General features: G+C 34.2%; 1 protein-coding gene across 4 annotated transcripts; it reads right to left on the bottom strand.

The window, feature by feature from the left end:
- Nucleotides 1–540: 540 nt before the first annotated feature.
- On the bottom strand, nt 541–25,757 carry DYNC2LI1 (dynein cytoplasmic 2 light intermediate chain 1). 4 transcript variants are annotated; one of them, XM_085315852.1, is made up of 14 exons: nt 25,650–25,757; nt 25,250–25,367; nt 23,979–24,013; nt 23,225–23,294; nt 22,104–22,192; nt 19,836–20,022; nt 17,224–17,292; nt 15,905–15,982; nt 14,572–14,648; nt 14,139–14,209; nt 13,569–13,666; nt 10,839–10,931; nt 1,788–1,884; nt 541–792 (listed from the first exon to the last, which is right to left on the bottom strand). In XM_085315852.1, exons 1-13 carry the CDS (start codon nt 25,661–25,663, stop codon nt 1,819–1,821), a joined length of 1,065 nt encoding a protein of 354 aa, XP_085171978.1. In that variant the 5' UTR covers nt 25,664–25,757; the 3' UTR covers nt 541–792; nt 1,788–1,818. The 4 variants fall into 4 exon arrangements, with proteins under 4 accessions (XP_085171978.1, XP_085171977.1, XP_085171979.1 ...); XM_085315851.1 differs by having other exon boundaries at nt 541–1,884; XM_085315853.1 differs by having other exon boundaries at nt 541–1,884; nt 25,255–25,367; nt 25,650–25,738.
- Nucleotides 25,758–25,771: the final 14 nt, after the last annotated feature.

The raw sequence follows: 25,771 nt of genomic DNA, 5'->3' as shown, positions 1-25,771 counted from the left end.
TCTAGAATTGCATTTTAAGTATTACGCTTTATTTTGATACTGTTTGGGGGGATTTGTAGAAAGGGCATTAGCTGAATACATGTAAATAAAGATAGAATTGAGAAAGCACTCCATGTTAATCTTATGCATACTATACAATCGTATGCATAATCGTACAATAGCAATGAGTACAGGATCTTTAAGCAATATAAAAGTACCCAACATTTTGTTGTCTTGTACACAATGATAAGTAAGTCAGAGAAGGTAGTTATTTATATCTGTTTTTTTCTTTTCATTATCAAGCTCTAAACCTTGTAGAATCATTCTGTGAATTACTAAATTTTTGTTTTATTAATAAAAAGTTAATTTAACTAGAGAAAAATATATGCAAAGGTTGCTTGCCACTACCTGGTAGTGATGTCATTTGCATCTTTGTAAATTAGTCTCATGAGCTCAGTACTATGCTGAAGAGTCCAATTTATCCCTCCAAATTAATAAACATAAGTGACTTTCAAAAATGAAAGTATAGCAGACACTGAATTCATGGATTTTGTAACTCAATTTTCATGTTCAGTGAACAAGTTATTTATTAAAGGGGAGTAGATACAGATTACTGCATAGAGTTAAGTACACTTACATCTTAAAATCCCATAATAATATAATTAATTTGGTAGTTTTGAAATTGTACTTTCTTTTAAGAAAGAGTATGAAATCCTCACTGCAAGGAAGTCAATGCAAGTTTTCCACTTAACTAGGAAGACAAGACTTCATTCTGCTATCTTTATATGTTATTCCAAGACACAGGTGTTGCATCTGAAACAAACAAACAAACAAACATTTTTGTTCCCAGATGAAAAACTTAATCAGCATGAAAATGGGAAAGTTGTTATTTTTAACAGTCTTATCATCTAATCTGTCAAGTGACTGTTCAGATATGTACCCCGACAACAGCTCTTAGCTCTCAGGAGATACCACTAACTGTAATCCAGATCTATCTTGCTTATTCTCAAGGGACTCAGTCCGGCTGATTCTATGGAAGATACCTATGGACAAAAGGCTATATTTTGTAATTTAAGCTAAATGCAAATCAATTATACTTCTACCATTAACCAAATATCTGTCAAGTTGATCAGAATGATTATCCTAGCGTTTGAATATTTGACAGAATGTTTTCTTTCCAATTCTGTGTAAAACTATCAAAACTTTATACAGTGGAAGAAATATGTAATTGCCATATTAAACTGTATGATACTGAAACTGAGAAAAAGGAAAGTTCTGAAGTTCAGAAAAGTCAGGCAAACATGATTTTAATTTGTTTTATTCTGCCACCTTTTGTGCAAGTATCATATTCAAATTTATCAAACTATGGTCCAAATATAGTGTTAAGTTTTGCCTTTAAATTATATATGCAGGGAACTGGGAAAAGATGCCTAGCATACTTAAGCATGTAGTTTCATTCTTTGGCTGTGAAAGATTGTTTACATTTAAATGCATATTTAAAATAAAAATCATTCAAAACTGAGTAACATAATTTGTTATAAATTATAGGTAGGAGTAACTAATGCCAGTCTTCATACTCAAACCCGTCTCTGAAAAATCTGGAATTCTCCTCTCCTTCCACTTTTTTTTAAACTGTGTGTCACTACCAAGGCATACTTTAATTTGGACTGTACTAATAAACTGATGTACCTTAATAAAAATAGTAACAAGAATGCTTAATAAATACTTTGTTAATTTTGTAGTTTGATATTGTACATTTTTAACTGCATCAAATTAAACTAGTAATGCTTAAAAAAATGATTTTGTACATGTTAAACTGAAGACAGCTATAGCAGTTCATCAGTCAGGATCAAAATCCATTTCTTTCCAGGTTTTAGAGGCATTTTTCTTATATTGGTCAAGTTCCTAAAACAGAAACATAGATACATATTAATCTAATATGCTCATGACTGAAAGTAATAAGAAACATTCAATAGTCACCTAAACATTTAAACTCTAAACAAAAATTTTTCACTGTAGGAAAAGAAGTGAAAATTGAATGGTTTATATGAAAACCGCATGATTTTTAGTATAATTTTCTAAAAATAAAAAAGTGCTATATTTTGCTGCATTTGCTCTCACATAGAAAACTACACTTTTTTGGCGCAGATACTTGCTTTCTAGGATAGAAGAGTGTTTTGGTGTTTTTTTTTTTCCTTAGATACTCGTTTCTGAGAAAACAGGAGCACTGTGAAGGTACAGAAATTATTATTACATATGTTTTAAAAACAGAAACCAGCATTACTCTACAAATAACACTGTTTCATAACCCAAGTGCCAATGTTATACCCTTTCAAAAGCAAAGCATATTGGTAATTCCCTAGGAATATGAAAAAAAATGGTAAGAACAAAGCCTACTTTATTTTAGCACAGGACTGAACTGAACTTCCATAAAAGCTTATACATCACTGGTGGTGATAACTTGGAAAGCTACCTGTGGACCTTAAAAAACCCTATAGAACTAAGGTTGGATGTACCAGGACTAGGCATTTCATACATACTGCATATGTTCTCTCACATCTATGGCCAAAAAAGGTAAAGCTCCATTTTGTCTTTGCTAGCTTTCACAATTTTGTCCAGAAAGCAGGAAGCAGAAATGCAAATAAGAGGAATGCAATGAGTGCTTAGGAAATCAATAGCCCATCTCTCTTCAACCTATGATACTGGATATTTGTGGAAATACTGTTCTTTGCTGCTTTGGATTATTCAGAAAATATGTAGAGTGAGTAGCAATGATGCCTTACTTCAATTTTTTGGTTTTGCAGTTAGCAGTTTAAAAAAATCCTCTCAGATTCTACCATCTAATAGACTGAAAAGTTTGCACCTGCATGTGAACAGAAACTGTAAAAAAAAATGTGGTAGTTATAATAAGGCATCTGCTAGATGGTACTACGGCATCCTTAAAACTACTGATTATTAAAAGCAAATTGAAGCTTGAACTGTGGCAGTATAAATAAAGTGAATTAGATAGGAAAGACTATAGGGCACTTGACACTGGCTGAATACTAGCAAGATGGACTGCGGCCGTCAAAAATTTTACTGGAAATTTTGAAGTCTATAATGAAAGGCTATAGCAACATTAGCAAACAACAGTTTCATCACATCATCTAAATCTTATGCAGTGGTGGAATTATTTCTGAAGATTTTTTTTCAGCCTAAGTGATTTAAAAATCATTATGATTGCTTTTCATTCTTAACAAAAACCACACGACTTCCACAGTATTTGCAGGAAGGTGATGCTGTAATGAGGTAACTATTAGGCCTAACCAAAGACAGTTTGCAAATGTAAAAAGAGTCATCATATTATACTTGTATCAGGTGAACATATTAGTCATCTATTAACTACAACACAGAGAAAATGAATTATACTGGAAATTCCCATCAAGTTCAATTAGTTCTACAGATACTTTTGATACAGTGCTATGACTTACCAAATCCCTGCAGTATTAGATTCTCTGTTATCAAGAATCTTCTTGGGATTTTTTTTTTCAAAAAAGTAACACTTATTTCTGTGTTATGTATAATTAAAAAGAAAGTTTTTAATATATTTTAATTTCTTTTTAATAAGAATTCCTCTCCCTTGCATGCTTTAAGAAGAAAAACTTAAAGAAGGTGGAGAATATTCACCATTTTAGAAATTCATTCTAAAGCAAAACAGAAAGACAAGTATATATTAAAATTCTCTGCCAAAGCAAAAAGTAAAGTTAAGCCATTAGGAATCATAAGTTTGTATCTGTGTAACTGGAGTTGCATAACTACGGAAGTAGCTTGGGATGATGAAGAAAATCAGAGGAAAAAAAATGGTAAAGAGGTATAGGAGAAATACTGTATAAATGCAGCACAGCCATTGGAAACTAGGAATGTGTTTAAATGATTGTTATTTTGATTTTAGTAAAATGGGCTAAATAAAATAATGGAGGTTTCAGTATAGGTATACAAATACCAGAAGCAACAAGAATAAAAAATCCATACCTGGTGAGTTTAACAGCAGTACTAATTAACAATCTAGAACACAGGGGCAGGAAGAAGAAAAGAAAGAAAAAGAAAGCATCTCCTACAAATACTATGGAAATAATGTTTGGAATTCTCTCTGATGATATAAAGTGTGTGTGTGTGTGTGTGTGTGTGTGTGTGTGTGTGTGTGTATAAAATTGAATATATTATATATTTATATTTATATAAATATATGTACGTAAACACATACACTATTTGACAAAAAAAGCAAAATTTTTAAAAATAAAATGAATATTTAGGAATTGTGGAATTTGTCCTGGATATATTTTTTAAAATAATTTAGTTTGAGGAGAATATTATATTAACTGACAGTTATTAGTCCCCCTCCTGCTCCTATTGTCCTCCTATTCTCCGGATCCCCTCCCAGCCTGCATGCATTCTTTGGGACTATGACAACCTGCAGCAAAGTTTTGTTTTATTTCTTCACCTTACTAAGCCTGCACTGCCAGGATCCTGTATGCTGTATGATTTTCTGCTGAATGTGGTAGGTTAGAAAACCCTGTAAGTTTTTGTCTTTCAGGAATCAGTGGGAAATAATTTCAATTGTTTCCTCAGTAGTGCAAAATTTTCAGAAGGCACCACAGGTTTATAAGCAATAAGAGGATTTTTGATTTGTGCATATTCTTCATGATGCTAGCAGAAATCTAGTTTTACAGTTAAGTAATTCACAGATGACTAGCATAGAACATACTGTGTCCAATCTAAATCTAGTAAGTTGCATTATTAAATACAACTCTAGTACAACTGAACTCTTCCATCTGTAAAGTAGTCTTTACTCAATATTTCCACTTCCTTATTATTAAGTAATTATGATTTTGGAACATACTGAACTGCTGGAAACTTGCCAACAGTTAGAAATAGAAAGCACATTGCAATGTTTTAAGCAGCACAGGTATTCTGATTTATGCTAAGCTGTTAATTTCTATTCTAATAATTTTTTAAAGGTTACAGAAAGAGGTAAAACTAGACAATGAACTTTTACATATGATGACAATGCTGTGGGTCATGTCTAAAGGTGTTAACTAAAATATTAGCCTTACAGAATAAGGCTGAATAGGCTGTCTCAAGGAAGACGCAGCTAATTTACCAGATTTTTTTTTTTTTTTGCTGTAATTTTAATTAGCTGAAAGGTCAGTCAACGTAAAGACTGTTCAAAACAATACACAACTGCAAAGTATCAAAAAATACAGCATGTATTAAAACTGTTTAGCTATTCCCACTACTTAGAGAAGTGCAGAACAAAATGAAAAATAGTATTTTCAAGACATACTAGAGTACGACTACATTTGATCAATAGTAAATGAAAGCAAAAAAAAAAAAAGGATTAGATGAGAAGAAATACCATCTTAAACAAATTTGGTGATTCTTTGGGCAAGAGGGAGAAATATTGTCAGGAAAGAATATTTCTTTAGTTTTGGTGTAAAATAAAAAATAAAATAAATCCATGCAAGATGTAAGTCAGAAATGTAATGAAAAAATAATCTTTCAATTTTACCTTAAAGATCCTTTTGAAAAAACACATCTTCCTGCTTCTGAAGTCCTATACTATAAACATGACCCAGGATTATGGAATATACTGTAACTACACAATCAGCTAAGTGATCCCTTCCTCAAACTGAAAGAAACTTCTATAAAAGAGTATACATCCAAATCCACAAAAAATGGTCACAGTTAGCTAGCCCTATGCTTCCTTTTTTTGTGGGTACCAAGTGTAGGGCACCCAGATCAGACTTACAGAAACTGCAGTTAAAATGTTCTTTGAGTGCTTTAAATATTATTAGTGTGTTAGCAGCTCAGGTCCTAGATGTCTCTGACTGGCATAAAGTAAGTGGGGTTTTTTGTTTGTTTGTTTTTACCATAATGCTTCTGTATTTCAGTGTTTCTGTAAATTCTTCATCTGTCAAATAAGGAAGATCACACCTAATCTCACAAAGATATTGGGAAGAAAGACTTAACTGATGTTTGTGAGGCACTCAGATAAGATAACACTACCACACATTCTCAGGAAAAAAATTAATACTTTTGTGTTCATTGAAGTGTCTGAATGGCAGGTTGAGAAATACGGTACACAAAGAATAAAGATGATGAAAAGAAATACTGAACAATTCAATGAGACATCAGGAAAATAGTATATGATCATGTAATTAAAGACAATATCATAATGTCTACAAACAAGGAAAAAAATTAAGATTGCAGGAAAAGCCTTAATTGATGCATTTCTTCAATTCTGAGGGACTGACATCATGACTTTCTTTTTACTCAGTTTATTACTGAATCTGTTCTCAAACTGTGGCATAAGATCTCTGAGAGCTGATTTTAACTAGCAGAAATAAAAGGTTGAGTAAGTCAGTCAGCCATAGGACACAAACTCTTCCACTGGATACTACAGTATTTACTATCAGCAGAGACTCAACTCATCTGCATTCAGACCCAGGTCTCAGAGTACATTCATACCATTCTGTCTCCAGCCACCTCTCTACAGAGCCCCCATCTGCCCCCTCTCCCCCCTAATCACCACCTGGATCCATCCTATTATCTCATCTACTCTTTCACCTGCTTCTATCCAAACTCACTTTACTAAAGTTTCAGGTTTCCCATTCCTCCTCCTGCTCACATCTACCAGTTCTCTCCCATAACACTTTGAATCTCCATTCCTTCTTCCCATTTCTTTCTCCTCCTTTCCTGCCCTCCTCCCCAGTTAGACCATTTCTTCCTTTTTCCTGCTCTGGGAAAGGAATTATTATTTCCTTCATTTTCTGAAAGGAAAATGAAGACAGCCTCTCTTCCTTATTTTAGCTAGCACTAAAGCAATCTGTGGGAATATATGTGGAATAGGGTCAAAAGAAAGAAGTATTGAAAAAGTACATATAATTTTAATTATATATGTATAAATAATATATATAAAAATATAGATGTAACATATAAATATTATGCATATATTCTAAAATATATATTTTATATATATAAACAAATAAAATTCAGTAGGGAGTTCAGTAATAATAATGTTCTAAGACAGCTTTTAAAACAACTAACTTCAGAGAAAAAAAATGTTCAACACATTTGGGCATGCTTTCATGTGATTACAATAAAACTTATTCTTGGTGCCTGAGTAAACTTCCTAAATACCTGTATATATGCATCTATACCTACAGATGGACAAGTTTACGGTTTGCATGGCTGATGAAAGGACTGGTGGGAGGATATACTTTTAACCCTACTGTGAGTAGAGCTGATACCATTTGAGAAGTCCTCTCCCTGCCAGTCACTCTTTTATCACTCCTTCTGTGTAAGAGTTTACAGTCCAGTTCTTCAGGATTTGCTTTCCTGCTATTCCTGCTTTCAAGCTAACACCAAGCTGCACCAGGCATCTAGCCTATTATTTGTAAGTGGTGGAGGCAGGGAGGGTGAAGTATACTTTATGGTGTTAGGCTTCAACTAAAACTGGCACCAATATCTAACATAATTCCTTTGCGTGACAAGGACCTGTTGGCGTGAACTTTGGCACTGCCTGACACTGATTTCTTGAATACCTGAGTGACACAGGTTATCCAACTCTTTGAGCTCAAGGCTAGCTTTATCATCTGCCTCAGTGACTGAAGCAAATGTCCAAACGGAAAAGGTCCACGCACCTATTTTGACTATTAGTTAGTAGCAGAAGGCACAACAAGATAGCTAAGACCTGAAACAAAAATCCTTCAAAAGACACTTGGAGTGCTTACCTTTGTGGTATACAGCATTTCTAAAGGAAACACAGCAGACACTCGCTTGCCATCTTACTGCCAGAAATATTTTGGAGCAATTAAGAAGAACAAGACTTTTATGTACTCATAGGTGCTCATGGATGCAGGTGGTACATGTGCAGCTCTAACTGACAATGGCATTTTAAAATATTTTTTCACTTTTACTCGAGTCATAGGTGTACCTAAAGTGAAATTTGCAGAAACTCAATAATGTTCAAGTCTGATAGTAAAGATACAAGTGATTAAATTACCACATCAGACAACCAAAAAAACCCCAAAACATCAAAAGCTGAAAAATTAGAGGAGAATGGAGAGAAATGGTCCAAATGATTTAATGACAAATTCACCACCTTGTTTTATTGTTATGCTGTATGAAGTATCAACAGCAAGCTACAAGCTTATAGTTTAATGAATATATAAAATAAATGTATTGTTTGAATCTTAAATCCCAGTGAAGATCATGAAATCCAGTCAGTCTGGAAAGCCTGTTCTAGTTAAGAAACACACACAAAAAATGTAAATTCCAAAAAGGTCCCAGGTGCTGTATGAGACTGGGATTAACTCTGGAGAGTTAATCCAAAAAGCAGCAAACAATTTCAACAGCAATAACTAATATAAATTTGAAAGTTGGGCATTTGTTGGGTAAGATCTTTTAAAAAAATCTGAAAAGACACAGTTAAACAAATACGTGCTCTATCTTGAACAAAAGTATGGTAAAGAAATCGTAGCCTCAGTTTTCCAAAGCAAAAAAGTCTGGGCATAGTGTGGTAGTCTCATAGTCTGAACGTACTGAAGAGGCAAAATAATCTGATCTAAAAGACAGCACTCTTGTGGCAGAGCATTGATGAACTGGACCCTAACTTCCACACCCAGTGTCTCAGATAAATTCTGACAGCTTGCACATAAGACTATGCCAGGTATTTTCTTTCTTCTGTGCTTTTCTTTTTTTCTTTTTTTTTTTTTTTTTTTTTTCTCTAACTTTATACTCAAAAACTTAATCTTTTGTTTTCCTGAAGTGTTTCCTTCTCTAAGCTGATTTAACGTTACAAATAATCTTCCCTACTGGTGAAAAGACATATTATTTCTCTACAATGCTAGCTGCAGACAAACCCTTCAAACAAGTGTACAAGCTTGGAAGTTCCTGGAAATAAGAATATATTATCCAAAGTACAAGAATCCATTCTGAGATTGGCTATGAAAATACCAGGACACTGAAAGGCTCTGCACAAGAGGGAGGCAAGAGAAACGGTCCTAATTTTATGAGACTTTGCATTGTCTTGGCCATCTAGACATTTATGACAGTATTATTTACCAATCCTGATCAAGACTGACACTTCATGAGGTATTCTAGTTCTGGTATCAAACAAACTGACAGATGCTATATTTTGTGTCCTACTGCCATGATTTTGTATTTATTTTTCTTTTAAAGCTTATCTTTGAGATAAACGAGCAAACTGGTTATCACCTAGAGTCCAACGTGGCATATTAATTAAACAGAAATAACAGAGAATGATAACATGCACTTAAGTGTTTTTAGACTATGCACCATCATCATATGCAACTTTCACTTTGCATTATGTCCCATGATTTCATTAGCAACATGTTGCATACTAAACATTTTAATATGGTGTTCCTCCTAAAGAACAGAAAGCATATGTGACTCTAAAAAGAATGTTGGGACTTAAAATGCACTTAAAACTTTGCTCTTAAAATAGGATTTTTGTATTATTTTCATACAATTATGGGAAATCCAAAGCCATTTCAAGAATCACTACAGAATTCTTTTCTGCCAGAATATATCGTTATCTTAGTGTATTCCAAATTGAATGAAATTCTAAGAGTATAAAACATTGTAATAATATGCAAATAATCTTGTAATAATTGAAATTCAAGACAGAGCAGTTTAGAAAATAGTGGCAGATAACAAAAGTAATTTTCTCTTTAAAGCCCAGATTACATGTGATAGCCCAACTAAAAGAAGCTATACAGCTTTTAATGCCCTTGAACAGATTAGTGTTCTAAAAGCCTGTCTCTTTTGTTTAAAAACAGAAAATTAATAATTCTCTGAATGATTTAATCAACACCAGTTTCTTCTCCTGCAAGACGTAAATATTATCTAATAATAACAAACAGGTATACTGAATATGAGATTACATTATAAATTCCTAAACCAATGTGCTTTATAAATGGGAGTACTTTAATGATTTCTAATACTGCTCTTGATATAACAGACATTTAAAACTGATGACTACATTAACAGGATATTACAGCCAATATGTAAGTTCAAGGACTGCAGGAGATTCTTGTAATTGCTTTATTCTTTTACATTATTAATGCATTCTAACCTCTGTCTAGTTCTCCATGGAATTTTTCTATAAAATTAGTTCACCACAAATATTTTGGCAAATTCAGAAGCATTATTAAATGAATACAAAAAAATTATATGACCCTTTCTCCTCTAAAGGTATTTCTCAGAATTCAGGGGTTAAGTCAACTACTATTGTGCGGAATAACTCTGTTCACTGAGTTTTAAAACAAAACGTCTGTAAACCACAGACTTTAGTCAGCAAGATTATCATCTCAGTCCCTTTCATAAACTCCAATTTAAACAAAAATTTTGAAGGGGAGGAAGGAATATAAACATTCCCATCCCAAACCTTGATACTATTCCCTAGACTTACTGCTAACCAACTCCCAAATGAATACAAGGTGGAGAAAGGGAGAAACTTCTGTCAAGAAACCTTCACAGTTTAGCTTCAGTATAGATGATGAGATTATTTTAGTGAAATAATCCTGAAAGAAAGCTAAAGGGAAAATTTTAAATCTTTCATTTCTAAAGAAATCACAGAACCAAAGTTTTCATGTTCGTCATGCTAAAGATTTACCAATCAAAAAAAAAAGGGGGGGGGGGGCAAAAAGAACCCCCCCACCAAAGATGAATAAAATTCTTGAATTCAAGTTATTTAAAGGCAAAAAGGGTGCTACAGGTATATCCTACAATTATTACAGAACCACTACCATTGCTGAAGTAACAGACTGAACAGCAATTGGAGAATAACCACACACCTGGTTTTTCTGAGCTCTCATGACATCAACTTCATACTCAGCATATTGCAGATCCTGTGCAGGGTCCTTGGTATACTGTAAATCACAGAAACTCTAAAATAAAAATGCAAAAAACACAAATCATAAACTTCTATTCCTTCAACAAGATGATGCCATGTGGTAGAGTCTAATGGAAGCACTTTGCTGATAATACAAAAATACTAAAATTCTGCATTTATGGAAGAGGTTTTTTTGTTATTGGATACAGATAAGATTAAAAAAATACAATATATTATCTTGGATTGGTAAAACAATGAGAAAGTAATAATGCAGTCAGATCTTAAAAGAAAGAAAATATTCAAATATTCTTATTTGGTAATTGTTTATTAGCAGCTTCTCTCCTCAAAAAAAAAAAAAAATCTTTCCAGCTCATTACATTTGGACACAGCCAAGTGATGCTCCTATTAGAAGCTTTGTAACACTCAAGATTATGCATCAGATTATGCCACTAATAGTACTACTTCAATATGTGAGAAAATTCTCAAATTATCTTTTTGCCAAGTACCTGAAATTACATTTACTAACCTTGAGTTTAATTCCAAAGAAGAAAATATGCTAATAGAAAGGAAAATTAACACCTAAGAATTGCTCATATTGTGCTGCACAATTCTCATTACTCCTAACAATCAGAAAGTAGCAAGAAGTCAATCATACAAATTATGGAATAATAGAAAAACAGAATAATGGAAAAAGCAGAACTATAATTCTTATTAGACCAACAGATGGAAAAGAAATTCCCAATGCATAAAACCAAGCTGAAATTTAAAGCATGTTTTGGAACCAATACAGAAGAACCTACTGGCAATTCTTTAAATTAGTTTGGTACTTTCTTTCTAAATACACCTAGAGACCTTTTCAAGGAAGACTTAGTTGTTGTCACCTGTGGATGGTTTTCAAAGAACACCACTGAGACAGCCTGCAAGATTCAGACACATATAAAAATATGTGTAAGCTGTACACTTTAATGGGCTAGATGCTTCCCTTTTCCAAGTAAGGGACTGCTATTCTGAGTTGCCCTATTTTTTAGGGACATCCCTCATTCATAAGCTCTGCTCTCAATCTTCACATGTAGGTATCTGCAGTGAAAATTGAGTTGAGTTTTGTCATGTCCCCATCTTCCCATAACAGGGTATAAAGACTATTACAGAAAAGGACAGGGAATGGTGACTAACCTGACACTGCATCTGCTGAGGTTCCATGATGTCACAGCACAAAGATGTAAGTTCATTGCACTAACCATCCTAGCTGCCAGAAATAATTAGCTAATGAAATCAGATGATGAATCTGTCATTTTCTGGCAGTTAAATATAACTACAGACCTGAATAACTAGAATAGTGTTAAAATTACATTCAGAACCAAGCTCTGTGATATACTTGAAAAATTCAGTTTAAATAATTAATATATCAGTTTCTATGCTTAAAAGTACTGAAGGATCTCCAACAATGCGCACACATTGTCCAACTCAAAATCCAAGTCTAATAATTACTAATAGCTCCTTTGGAGGGATTTTGGAAGCTATTATATATAGTTTCATATATGTGTGTGTGTGTGTGTGTGTGTGTGTGTGTATTTATATTTGTATATATTTATATATATATATAGAAATAATTTAAAAGGTTATGAGCAGAAGTTACATAAAAATACAGTTTTTGAAAAATAAAGGTTAGTCTTTTATCATCTTACGGCACACTGTACTGCAGATGGCATCTTGGTGACGATTTATTCCGGTCACAAATGACTTGGAATAGTTTCAAGGCTTTAATACGTAACAGACAAGTGAGTAGGAAAAGATGCACTAAAACCCTTTCCCACACAAGAACCTTGAGATCCATGGGCTAGAAACTAGAAAAAGCCCAATTTGCTCAATGTAATACGAGGCACAGTTTCATAGCCGTAATTGATTTTCTTGCCTTCCCAGACAAGCTGTAGGGCAGGAAACGGACAGGGATAAAGAACTGTGAGACAGTCTAGTATAGAAGGAAAAAATGCCAGACTATATTTGCTCAAGTTAAAGAGAAAATAATTTTGATTTACTAACAACAGCAATTACTTCCATTCAAAAGGAATATTTGGTTTTTTACTTTTGGGGGCCAGAAATTTCTGAAATATGGGCAAGATTTACCACTTTGGAGATGCCAAGTGATTCTCATTACCTTGCTAATCAAAACACTTCCCATAGAGTTCCCACAGCAAAATCACAGATTTTGGCAAGGAACTCTAGCACACTGGCCTGATTCAAAGCCTCATGCCCTAGAAGAATAAGGATCAGCAGCTTGCTGCAGCCAGGAAGAACTCTCCTCTTGAAACATTACTGGCAACTGGTTTAGGCATTAGGGCACATGTCACCTTATAAAGTTTCAAAAAAGCTGAGCATAGGTTCTCTCAATATCATGAAAGGCAATTATACCACTTTGGAAAAAAGCAGATGGTTATAGCATCGATACTTTTCTTACTTCTCAATGTAGGAAGGTGACTGAAGATTTAGAAGTTAAAAAAAAATATCAAATCACCACTATAAAAAATACATATTTTTAAAATTTAAGAATTAAAGAGGTCGGAAGAAACAGAACTGCTAAATGTTTTTTCAAGAGACTGAAATTCCAGTTACTGGACTTGAAGCATAAAAAGTACTAGTAATATTGCTACTATTCTAAGACAAAAGGAGTTGTGCATCAGACTTAAATACATACCTTGGGAGGAAATGTTTTCTCAAATACTTTTTTCCACAATTCCAACGGTGTATTTGCACGCAGTTTTCCAATATTGCTATCAGATGTGGGTGGTGGTCCTAAGGATTACAGCAGAGCACAAAATAATACAAGTATGTTGTCGTGAGAACATGAATTATCAAATCATTTTGGACAACTGTCCATCTAATTTAGTATTTTATCTCCAATAGTGACAAAGTGCTATGAGCCTTGAAAAAGCACTGATCTCCTACCATGAAACAGGTTGTGTTACTATTGCATATTATATTTTAAGATCTAAGCTTACCTGTATCTCATTATCTGAAGTAGTACTCATACTTTATTAATCCACCTATCAAAAGTGCACTGGTAATTTTCAACAATATGAATACTGAATCTTCATTTTAAACTTTCTAAGCCATTTGTTTCAACAATCAGTTAAAACTGATGCTGATAAACATCAGTTATATCATGTGCTAAAATTTAAGTTAATCTTTTATCTGTTTAAGTTTTTTTTCCTAATTTTCATAATCAATTTAAGACACAAACTCAATGAACAGGAAAAGTCCTAACCTATTTGGTTCAGCGAATCCAAGCCTGCTGGTATAAACAGAGGTCTGCTATGATCCACCGATACAGACTTACTAAAGAGGGGGGAAAAAAAAAAGTGAACATTTAGCAATCAATTCAAACAATTAAACAACTACATTACTCTAGCCAAGACTAAGACTGTTATTGGGGTTTGCACACACATGTATCTAAATAAAAATCTGTTCAATTATATTGGCGATGATGTTTCTACTCTGTCAGTTTGGGGATCAAAACAAAGTGTTATTGCTGCCCAGTGCAGAGAGACATGCAGCTGAGATGAAGGAGTAAAACTGCACAAACAAGAATCTTGCAGAGATGCCACTTTTGAAAAAATGTTTGGGTGACTAAAATATTTTTATTAAGTAGTTTTAAACTCAGGGCATGTCATCTAATAGTAGGACAAAAATTACATTACCTTTTATCAAAGCCAAATGCCAAGTTATTAATAAGAACACGAGCTTTCAGCAGGAGAGCCTCAGATTTACTGGTAAACTAAATGAATTCAGAAAATAAAATATACATTATCATCTTCCATCATAGAAATATTACATGTTATGTCATCTGCACAGAGGATTACAAATAGACCCTGGCTAGTTCCTGACCTCAATAAATTTAGTGTATGTTCACTGGATTCACTAGGATGTATTTGTCACTAAATATATAGATCAAGAAAGATTAAAAACAGCATTAAAGAAAGAAGATTAAAGATTAAATTTAAATATATGGATTCACAGCTTCTGAAGTATGCACATTAACAGATACAAATGTTTGCTTAAGACTAATGAGTTAAGATTTTAAATTACATTAAAAATTATCCACAGTATCATAAACATTTAGAGATGCAATGAGCAACTGTAACAGTGTTCACACATTATAAAAGTAGCTTGATATTCAGCAGCAGAATTGGTACAGATTTCTCAGAAAAGAGCTCCCAAAATATCTTCTCAAGCAGCATGCTTATTCTTCTCTAAGGGCTTTTCTATCTTAACAAATTCATGTCTTTGAGAGCCAAGTTAGATCCCTACTGAAGGAAATGAAGCTTCTCCCACTCATTTCAATGAGAATCGGATTTAGTATCCAAAGAGCAGTATCAAGCTCCTAGCTTTTCATTTTTAATTAAAATAATGTTTAAATACATTTTTAAATATCAGTATGATTATATTCTCAGCAAACAAAAGAGGAACTCATGCCATAAAGCAGAATAAAAATCTCTCACCTGAAGTCCTCTTAAAACTGCAAGATACCTGGCCTTACAGTAATGCTTCAGGTGAGTATACTTAAAACTGCTGGGAAGATGTGCCCTTTGATCCATGATTTTAAATCTATGTAAGTCTGATCACCAGACATACGTTCATGCTGCTACCAAATATGCCAGTTCTCTACTTCTATCTAGGACAATTACTTTTTCCTGTCCTGCTTTCTTCTACCAGAAAAAAAAAACTTCTGCCCAGCTGTGCAGTATACTAGATTGGGGAACTGAGCTGACTAACAGGTAACCATTTTTTATTTTGTTTTTGCTGGTATTAGGAATTATGTAATTTGCTTATTCTTAGGGCATATTCATCCATCTCCTGCCAGTACCCGTAACCTATTTGAGAAATTAGCTCATGGAGAGAGCTACTGTAACACCAATTACATTTTCTCTACTCTCTCCAGGAGTTTTGTATTTCTATTTTTCAAAATATTATTTCATAGCATAAACATTGCTCATCTTTTTATTTCCTTAGTTAAAAAGTGAATATACACACCACTAATGATGCTCCATAATAATGTGAAACAAATCGAAGTGTCTTGCTTATTATTTTCCTCATTTCAGAGTCAAACTCCTGAAAAAGTTGATATTGGAACATATGTATAAGAAACAAAAAACAAGATGTTACAGCCAAAACTTTTCATAAATTTTTTTTTTTTAAATCTAAACTGCAATGAACTTAGGCTACAATATTCGAGGCGTTCAGCTGTCAGCATAATTATATCTTAAGACAGAATCAGTAACAGCCTACTCTGATTGAAAAGAAATGTCACAATTTCCCTTTGTTTCTTTTTCACAGAGGCAGCCTAATTCAGGCAGTATATTATTCCAGAAAAAGTTTCTTAATTGGGAATGTGTATTCAATTTCCAATTAGTTTCTACTCCCTTTTGTTTTAAATTTTTAGAAGTAGAAATACTGACTGCTAGAATATGGATTTTTTTTTTTCTTTTTGTCAAAATATTTGACTTTCAGTAAACCTTTGGCTATATGGTTTCTAAATTGTAATAGCTGCAAGATATGAAAGGTACATTAAAGTATCTTTTAATCAGTATTTCTTTAATGTAAGATCAGATGGCCTTCCCTGGACAAAGTGGATGAAATCTTGGTCCCAATGAAGCCCAGAAGATTCTGTACACAGACATCAATGGAATAAGGCTTTTATCCTATGTTTATTACATGAGTTACTGATTTTTAAATGGCTCAGGGCTCAGCATAAAGTCCCAGTATAAAAGAATGCCCAGTACCTTATTAATACACATTAAGTAACTCAAAGAGTCGGCCTAGTATCAAAGCACTGTGCTGTCACCTAGAGAAGCACAAACTCCCAGCAAGGCAGCTAAAATCAAACATGCTCTTTTACTGTTTACCGTTCTTGCTGCCACAGCCATCAAAAATTGTGACCAGCTGACTTGAGATGCCTTTTGTTCATTGCCATACAGATACAGTTGAAGTCATAAGGGACAGATGGAGTTGGATTTCTCTCATTATAAGAGAAAAGGATCGACATGTCTTCTTACTTCCCTCTTTGGTCTGCAGCTATGCGTATCTAGAGACTTTTCAAGTATATCACAGAAATCATCTATTTGGGAGTATTCTGTGAAGGAATGATAGCAGGTCTCCCATAATGCCGCTGGATGGAAAGTTTTTTGTGGTAGAAAGCAACAAAAGTTTGGTCATATTCAACTGACAGAAGACTGGTCATATTTTTGGTCAAATGATTACTGATTATGATTACTATTGTGTTACCAAGATTTTATTATAATGTAGAATCTTTACCAGGAATCTTTTAATTATAAATATAAAATATTACTTACATGAAAGATATCGTATTTGCTTCCAATTATCACCAGAGGTAATGGAAAAGGGTCAACTAACTCATAATCCTATTGAACAGATATATTACAGTTAAGCAGTGTAAAAACGGTATAGAAGATTGAGAGAGTTAAAGGAAAGGCTCTAAGATTTTCACAGGCAAAGCTTATTTTTTCAAAACCTTAAATTAGATACATAACTTTAATTCAATATCTATGCCATATTCTACAGGTTTCTCAATTTCTTCAGAATTGGTCAACACATAATCCCTCTGAGCAGTCAGAATACTCATCGGCATTAAACCGATAGGATGGGCTCTTGCACTATGTATCTGTAACATTAGATGAGGACTAGAGAATGAAGTGGGTAAAACCCTGATATATACTCTCCCTCTCAGAGCAATTCATAGTTTGGACTAGCATAACTGGCTCTCGGACACGTTTCCCCCCTTGCATCACACCCAAAGTAATGCAGACACAAGCTGAAGAAAATTAAATAGAATGATTTGCTTGTGTCACACATTTGTCCTCCCCACACCATGTTCTGCAAACTCTTAAAAATTAAAGGTTTGATACCAGCAGAGAGAGGAAAACATCACCCGATGACTGTTAAAGTCCAAATAACAATTAGTGGAAGAAAATAGCTCTAGGATGTAGATTTAACTGTTAAACGATTAACTTCAGACATAAGTTTTAATAAATACATTACAGTAATTTTCAACTTATCTGGCAGGTTTTCCAGAAATCCACATGACATTAAACTATTGTCTCATGTCAGCTCTAGTGGTCAGCTGTTCACCTAAAAATTTAGCGAAACTCCCTTTTTTACAGTAGAGTGGTAAAGATTTATGTTGTAACAGAGGTTGATTTAATTGTTCTCACCTAAAGCTGGTTACTTCACATACAAGTTAAATGACTGCCAGCATATTGGCAAGAAGTGACAAATAACTGAAAATCCTGTACTTTGAGAGGAAAAATAATGGCTTCATTCATACATTGCCAAAGCAAAACCTTTCAGCAATATTATCTTCATTCAAAACTGAGGGTATAGAACTGGAAAAAAAAAGGGGGGGGGGGGAAGGGGGAAGAGCTAGTTTCTTAACTAAGAAAATAATTAATTCAGAAAAACATCAGATGCATATGGCCATTCAACTTTTGAATACAGAATACTTTAGATGCATTCAGTCTTTTTAAAGAAAATTTGCTCATGATATATTTGTTTTACCATTGTAGCCAAAACTTCCTTATGCAGTATAATGGAATACACTCAGTCANAAAAAAAAAAAAAAAAAAAAAAAAAAAAAAAAAAAAAAAAAAAAAAAAAAAAAAAAAAACTCTGGACCTCATCAATTCCTCTTAATCATAAAAGTATCTTCAGCTACAAAAAGACAGATAAAAATTTCTTTAAACTGTCTTGTTACTTTTTTGACTATAAAAGACAGTATTTCCTCCTACAAAAGGGACATTACTTTTTCTCTTGAACAATGATGAAAGTTTAAAGAGAACCCAGTAGCAACATAAGTGCTTGCCTTCCCTTCCGTTTTCCATAATGAAGGCTGAACAGAAATGCTAGTTCAAAATGTATAATTATGTCCCCTACAGAGGAAGTATAAAAAGCCTTTCCTTAGCAATTAGTAGTGGGATTCCCTTTCCCCCTCCCCAAACTGAAAGAAGTTTGTGGTTTTCAGATACTGAAAGCCCAATGCGTAACCGTGATATTGTGGTCATGATTTGTGTCCATTTGCATTTAAAGGCATTTTCTTTTTGTGAACTACCTTCTCTAAAAGTAAAAAAACAAAATCATAATCCAGCATAACTAGATCCTATACTCTAAATCTATTGAATGTTGAACATGTTGCTTTCTTAAAACCTGAAGTTACTTTTCAATTTCTGAGCTATATAAGCATTTGTAGTAGTGCAGCATTTTATAGAAGTTACAGTAACTAGATTTATGTTCCAAGTCTTTGAACTGCTGAATATCTATTTATGCGTTATATATACACACAACGTTTGTAGAGGTTTAAAGCACAATGCCTTTTCATTTCTATTGCGCATAATCTAGTTTAGCTTTTCCAGAAATTTAGTTAGCAATTATGTTTAAAGAACTGATGTTAACATTTCTGAAACTTTATAATTTAATTAGTTGTCAGATTATCAAAAGGCATTGAGTTTGTGATAGACATTTAAATAAATGCAAAGTATATAGTCATGCTGATGGCTGTTATAACTATATTCTTTGCTTAAATTTGTACCTTCAGCTAGTCTCTTGCTAGATGACTTTTGTACATTCTAGTTTTCATTTTCATTTAAAAAAAGATGAGGGGGGAAAAAAGCAAACTGCTTCTCTAAAACTATTTCTTTTGATTGGTGTAACATGCCATAACAATCACATTAGATATCTAACAAAAAGATATAAGAAACCTTCTTTCCTTGTTTCTGCTCTTATTGAATTTTTATTAAATTGCTATAATTTTCTAGTGAACAGGTTCATCTACATCAAATGGATTTTCAGTCATGCATAAAAATCTAAAAGAGTTGTTTACAATTTTCAAACGCATTATCCTTAACTGTATAAAGGCCTGTGACATCTGGAGAAAATATTAGAAGTAACTTACTGGATGATCCTTCTGTAGATTGTTCCACATCCTCTGTTTAATCTCAGTAGGTACCTCAGGATTTGTCTTTCCCAGTTTGGTTAGAATTTTGTTCACGTGGTTCCTGGTGACCTGCAGAAGACTTTCCATGGTAGTCCAGAGTTCGTTAGGTTTGGACAGATCCAATACAAGAACTATAGCAAATGCCCTATTAAAAAGAAAAAACATTATGTGGTAAAATCTTTAGCACATAAGACAACTAGCATTTTTGTATATAACCATACCTTTAATACAAACGCTGAAAGCTAAGGATGTGAAATGCGAGTGCTAAGATGAATTAAATGTAACAGCAAAGGAAGACAGCTTTTAAACGATACTCTGAGCACTGAGGAAACCTATTCATTGTTCAGAACTTGTTCAGAACTATTACTTTGGCAACTTCCCATTGTAAAGTTTTTGAGGATTGCTTATGTATATATGTGTGTATATATATTTACACGTACCAAACTTAATTTCTGGAGATTTCTTTCAAAGCAGTAGAATTTACAAATATCCTGAGCCCATCTAGCTCCTTCCTCCTATATCACGTCAGTCTAGTAATACCATGTATCCCTCCCAGTTGAAGCAGTGTCAGCAAACATCAGGATCTTTCTAACCATGTATATATTATAAAGTTTTATACTATGCTTATTCTTTTGTAATATGAAATTATAAAAATTATAAAAGCTGTTAAAAGGCATTGTTCTGTGCCATGGACTGCTGTACCAATTAGTTGGAACCTTACATAAGTATATGAGAAAGTCTTCTGAAAAAATAGATGAGGAAGGGAAGAAACCTCAATACTCAAAACGTACATATGAGCTACCAGGCTTTTCAAGGTGGACTATGACAGAAAATTATTGTGTATAAACACCCTCCCTACCCTCCACCCCCTCCCCCAAAAAACCCCAAAGTTCCAATAACATTTAAAATGCCGCTGTGAAGCAGAACATTGCAAATGCAGCAAACTGACTTGACGCAATGGTTTTTTCATGTTCCCTCCTGACTTTAGAAAGGTGAATTCCAAAGCAGAGTGATATCAGAAACACTACAAAGCAAAATAAATCTCTAATTTCACTTTAGAATGCAATGAAAAACATCTATTGAAAAGTCTCTTGGTGAAAACATATAATTCATGGAACTTTTAAATAAGCAAATTCCTTGATTACAGGCAGATGAGAAAAACAGTGAAAAACACTTTACTGAAACAGTAGTATTTCTTCATAGCATGTTAAAACATTGCCTTATAAACACAGACAGTCTTAAGGTTCTGTGATGGAGTAGCATCATTGTTCTTTAAGATCATCCATATCAGAATATTCCTTATCAGTAAAAAGGAGAGAGAAGACTGATGGAGCTGGAGCTCAGCTAATTCAGACAATGGCTGAACAAACTAGTTCATTTTTCCCTCCAAATGTAGGAGGGAAAATTGCAAATGTAGGTGATAAAAACAGCAGCCTTCCTGTTATTTTCTACAGAATGCATCAGAATATAAATGTAAGAAGTGGGTTTTTTAAATCTTGTTCCCCCCTTCAACACTTTTTTTCACCCTATCTAGAAAGAAAACACAGATGTTACCCCCCTCCATCAACTTCTCTTTATCCAAAGAGCATCTACTTTCTTCTTCCCATGACACCATTACTCTTCTCTGGATTATCCTCTCTACATTCTCTTTATTTTCTCTTAATTCACTTCCCTTTTTGCTTCAAATTGTTTTAATAATTTTAGTCTCAGAAACATCATCTCTTCTCTTGTATGACCTTCTTTTCATCAGATGGCCACTCTACTTCTTCCCAAAATCCATAGTACTTTCTCCTTTCCACCTTTGTCTTGTCCTTCACCCTGAAAAAACTGCCCACAGAGAGAATGCATACGGAAGTAGGAAGCTAGATTTTAGCTCTGATATGCCGCCAAGTTGCTTCTTCTGCTCTTCCACTGGCCATAAAAAAAAAAGAGATTAAGTCTTTTCTTTTTCTCTATCTCTTGTACCATCTGCTTAAAGACAACCTACTTCCCACATGGTACTGCTTTCTCTTCTGTTTGCAGATTGCCAAGAATTTAGCTTTTTAGGAGAGAAATTAGGAAAAGGAAGGCCAAAGTAGAGTATCAGTGGTACTACCATGATTTTTAAGAAAATTCAGATGTTTTATCTTGCGTTTTGAAAGTTCTCCACAATGAAAGGTCTGGACATTTACTTTTGCTTGAATGAAAGGCAAGATTAACTTTGTTATTTTAATATTAAGCACTTACCTTATGTTGCTGCTGGTGATTGGTATTCGAATCAGTTCCATTAATGAGGTTCCACCACCGAGTTCCCAAAAATGAGCTATATCTTTAGGCTGTAAAAGAGTTTCTTTGCATTAGAAATATGCATTTCCATTCAACACCAACAGAAGATCTTGATGCTGGTAAAATTGGCTTTTATATTAAGTGGCTCAGAACTATATTATTAGTTTTTTTCTGAAGAAAATCAAACAAAAAAAACCCCAAAGTATCAAAAGGAAAAAAAACTCTTATGTCCAAGAAATCCCATATAACAGTTATGAAAGACTCCTGGCAAGCTTGTAACTACCTGGATAAATGACTACTTTAAAATAAAAAGACAAAAAGTAGTGTGATTAACGTTAAACAAAAATTCAGGTTCTCTTCTTTTTGTTTATTGCTAGTCAAGAGAAAATACCACACTTCGGCATTTTGAGAAGTTGGCAACTGGAAGAGTAATGCATCTTATTTTCCCTTTTAGTTTCTGGGGAAACTTATAAATGATTTTTATCTCTCAGAGTCAGATCTTACATTCCCTGCTTCAGGAATAAAACAGTTATAGTTATTAGTGCTGGATAGTGTTGCGCAATGATAGGAACTGGTTCAATATTTATATTAACATAGTCCGCAGTGCAGAAGTTAGCAATATTAGCACTTAACCCAGAAATTTAATTATAGTTTAACATCCACTAAGATGACTATTTCTCTCTTAATTTTGGTTGTAAAGTAGCTTCATTGGTTTATACTCATTTAACATTTTTAAGACAAAGCTGGACACCTGCATCCAAAGGCAAAACTATGTATCATCTTACAATAGAAAAATAAACACACTCAGACACTACAATCAAAGTAGGGTTTATAAGTGAAACTGATTGCTTTTTATTATACTTTAGTCTGATCTAATGCATTTTAGTGAAAAGGAAAAACATACTAAAAACATTAAAATACAAAATTAAGCTAGGTATTATTTCTAAAATGAAATTCAAAGAATCCCATTTGTTTCACAAATAAATCAATAAGCTAGAAAACCTATAGAATTTACTAAAAAAAACCCAAACAAACAAAAAAGTCTTTACAAGTATATTACACTTAACTTTCAGGATACTCACTGCATTGTGTCTCCTTGCTCTTCTTCCAAAAGTATATTCCAAGGCTAATGTTGGTTTTGGAATCTCTTCCCTATCCAATGAAAAATGATTTTATTTTGTCAAGAATTTCTAAAAGTATTTAGAAGAATTAAAGTTAGTTCTACTGCTACTAAATTCTATTTATCAGGCTTAGTAACAGCAGTATAGAGAGTGCATTTTAAGACATGTTAAGACAGCAGGTCTCTGTTCATTAGATGTTGCTAAAGACAGGAGAAGAAGCAGCACCAATGTGAATAGATGGCCATTCGATATCTCTCATATGGGAGAGGACTGAGAGGATCAGGCAACAAGTGGAAGGGGAGTAAGTTTATCCACATCTAATCAAAAGGTCACAAAAAACATACATACACATCTATTACAAATAATCACACAACATAATTACTTATGTAAAATTCTGCAAAGATTATCCAGCTGTGTTTAATAATATATAAATGTTTAAATACCACTATAAAACCCTGGCAAATAATTCACAGAATCACAGAATCAGTAAGGTTGAAAGGGACCTCTGGAGATCATCTAGTCCAACCTCCCTGCTCAGCAGGGTCACCTAGAGCATGTTAGACAGGGTTGCATCTAGTTGCATAAATTACAAGGCTATGTCTACTTGTTAACTATATTTTAAAGAATTTTCTTTCACTGGCAGCTCTAATGCTCTTTATCATGATCAGCATTTGAGTATTCAGTAGAAAAATATGTTAAAATTTTTAACACATACCTGTCAAGACACCTCAATATTATAGTAGATTTTCCCTAGAAATTAAAAACAAAGAAGAATGCTACTATAATATCATTAAAGTATACAATTTGTATAGTTAAATGCAACCCATTCTTCTAACATTCTAGTAATAAAGTGTCTGAAAAGTGTAACTCATTTAGTTGTTTATAGTCGTATTAGTGGAAACTTAACTGCCAACTTTCTGTCACAATGCAATTACACTATTACTATTATAAACTAGAGCAGATGACAAATATAGTAACAGTGTATGTAAATGTAGGCATTAGTGGTCAACCTGGCCAATTGTTAAACTGCTCAACCATTTTAAACTGTTAATGATATGCTGATCTAATGATTCGTTTCCACGGGTTTTGCTTAAATTATTATTGATTAGATGGAAACAAAAAGAATATAGAATGCTTAAAATACACATAAACGTGCCAAAAAAAAAAGTCTTTACACTGCTGAAATTCAGACACTAAAGAAAATGGCCTGTAAACGGGCTAGCACTTGTACAGTTTCACTCCTGCTTACTGTGCTACCTGAGAAATAAATTAACTTTATGTAAATCTGAAAATTCCTTGTTCTCTTTAAAAATTACTTTTAAAATTGCAGATCAGAGGTTGTACATATATCAATCCCTCTAAAATAAAAATTATATTCTTAAAAATATGATTCACTTACTTCCTTACCTATATTTCAAATAAATGCTAAGAGAAAAAAAAAAAAAAAAACACTACCAGGCTTATAGGACAATATAACCTTGGGCACATGTGACCATGAGCCTGCCATCACTTATAATGTATTTTCATATTTATGTCATATAAATACAGACACAATTCTCAGTAGGATGCTGGAGCTTCTATTTACAATATAGCTGGTTTCTATGCACTTAAACTAGCTTGTTACCAATTAAACCTTTAAAAGAGGAGATTTAGTGACATGTCAAAGAATTAGAGAACGCAGTAATACTCCTGGCTACTGATTTTACAAAAGATCAGTAAAGCCAAACTCCTGATAATCAGCACATCATTGATCAGAATGGTTGGAGTTTTAGCTCTCCAAAGCATAAACTTGAGTTTCCAAAAATTTAATTCTGAATTGTAACAATATCTATTTGTTCTGCACATGAATACCAACTCTCTGCAGAACCAGAGCATGCAGTATTCTGTCTGTCCCCAAATTTAAGTGAAGCAGATGCTTTTCGGGTATATTCTGTGACACAAACTGCGTTCACAGGAAGCACACAATCATACAGCATTTAGCATTACCCCACTTTTGCTTCCCATAAATAACACTGATTTTTCCGAAACTTCCACTCCCTCGCCATCGCCTTCAGGGTTTTCTCTTTTCTCCACTTCAGCTACAGCAATATCCCATAAAGTATCGCTAGATGGAAAAAAAGCGAGACGCAATTAGAGAAGAACCGTTAACCCAAGCACGAGCATCGCGGCTGCGAGAGGCGGCTTTGCTGGGAGCGGCGGGAGCTGCGGCGGGCCCGGGGCCTCCCCTCGCGGCCGCGGCACCTCCCTGCCCGCCTCCTCTAGCGGCCCGGCCCGACCCGGCCCGCCGGAGCCGGCCCCGTGCCGCCACAGCCGCGGGGCCGGGGCCGGGGCGGAGCGGGGGAAGGGGAGGGGAGGCTGCCGGCCCCCTCGGCGGGCGCCGCGTTACCTGCCCGCGGGCATTGCGCTTCGGCGCGCCGGCCCGGCTCCCCGTCGCCATGGGAACCGCGCAGGGCGCGCCGGGACGTGGAGTCCCGCGGGCAAGGGCGGAAGGCGCCGCGCGGCCTCTTC

The sequence above is a fragment of the Rhea americana genome, unplaced genomic scaffold (assembly GCF_003343005.1).
Source record: "Rhea americana isolate MKP2758 unplaced genomic scaffold, rheAme1 scaffold_44, whole genome shotgun sequence".
Lineage (NCBI taxonomy): Eukaryota > Metazoa > Chordata > Aves > Rheiformes > Rheidae > Rhea > Rhea americana.
Note: the sequence above shows the minus strand (reverse complement) of the source record. Positions and strands in the feature narration are given on the sequence as shown.

What these genes read in the sequence shown, in the direction of transcription:
- DYNC2LI1 (XM_085315851.1), bottom strand. An exon ending in ATATTGAGGTGTCTTGACAG is followed by an intron (nt 23,295 to 23,978) that starts GTATGTGTTAAA and finishes TTCATTGGATAG; the next exon opens with GGAAGAGATTCCAAAACCAA. An exon ending in GCAAATACGATATCTTTCAT is followed by an intron (nt 15,983 to 17,223) that starts GTAAGTAATATT and finishes CAACTTTTTCAG; the next exon opens with GAGTTTGACTCTGAAATGAG.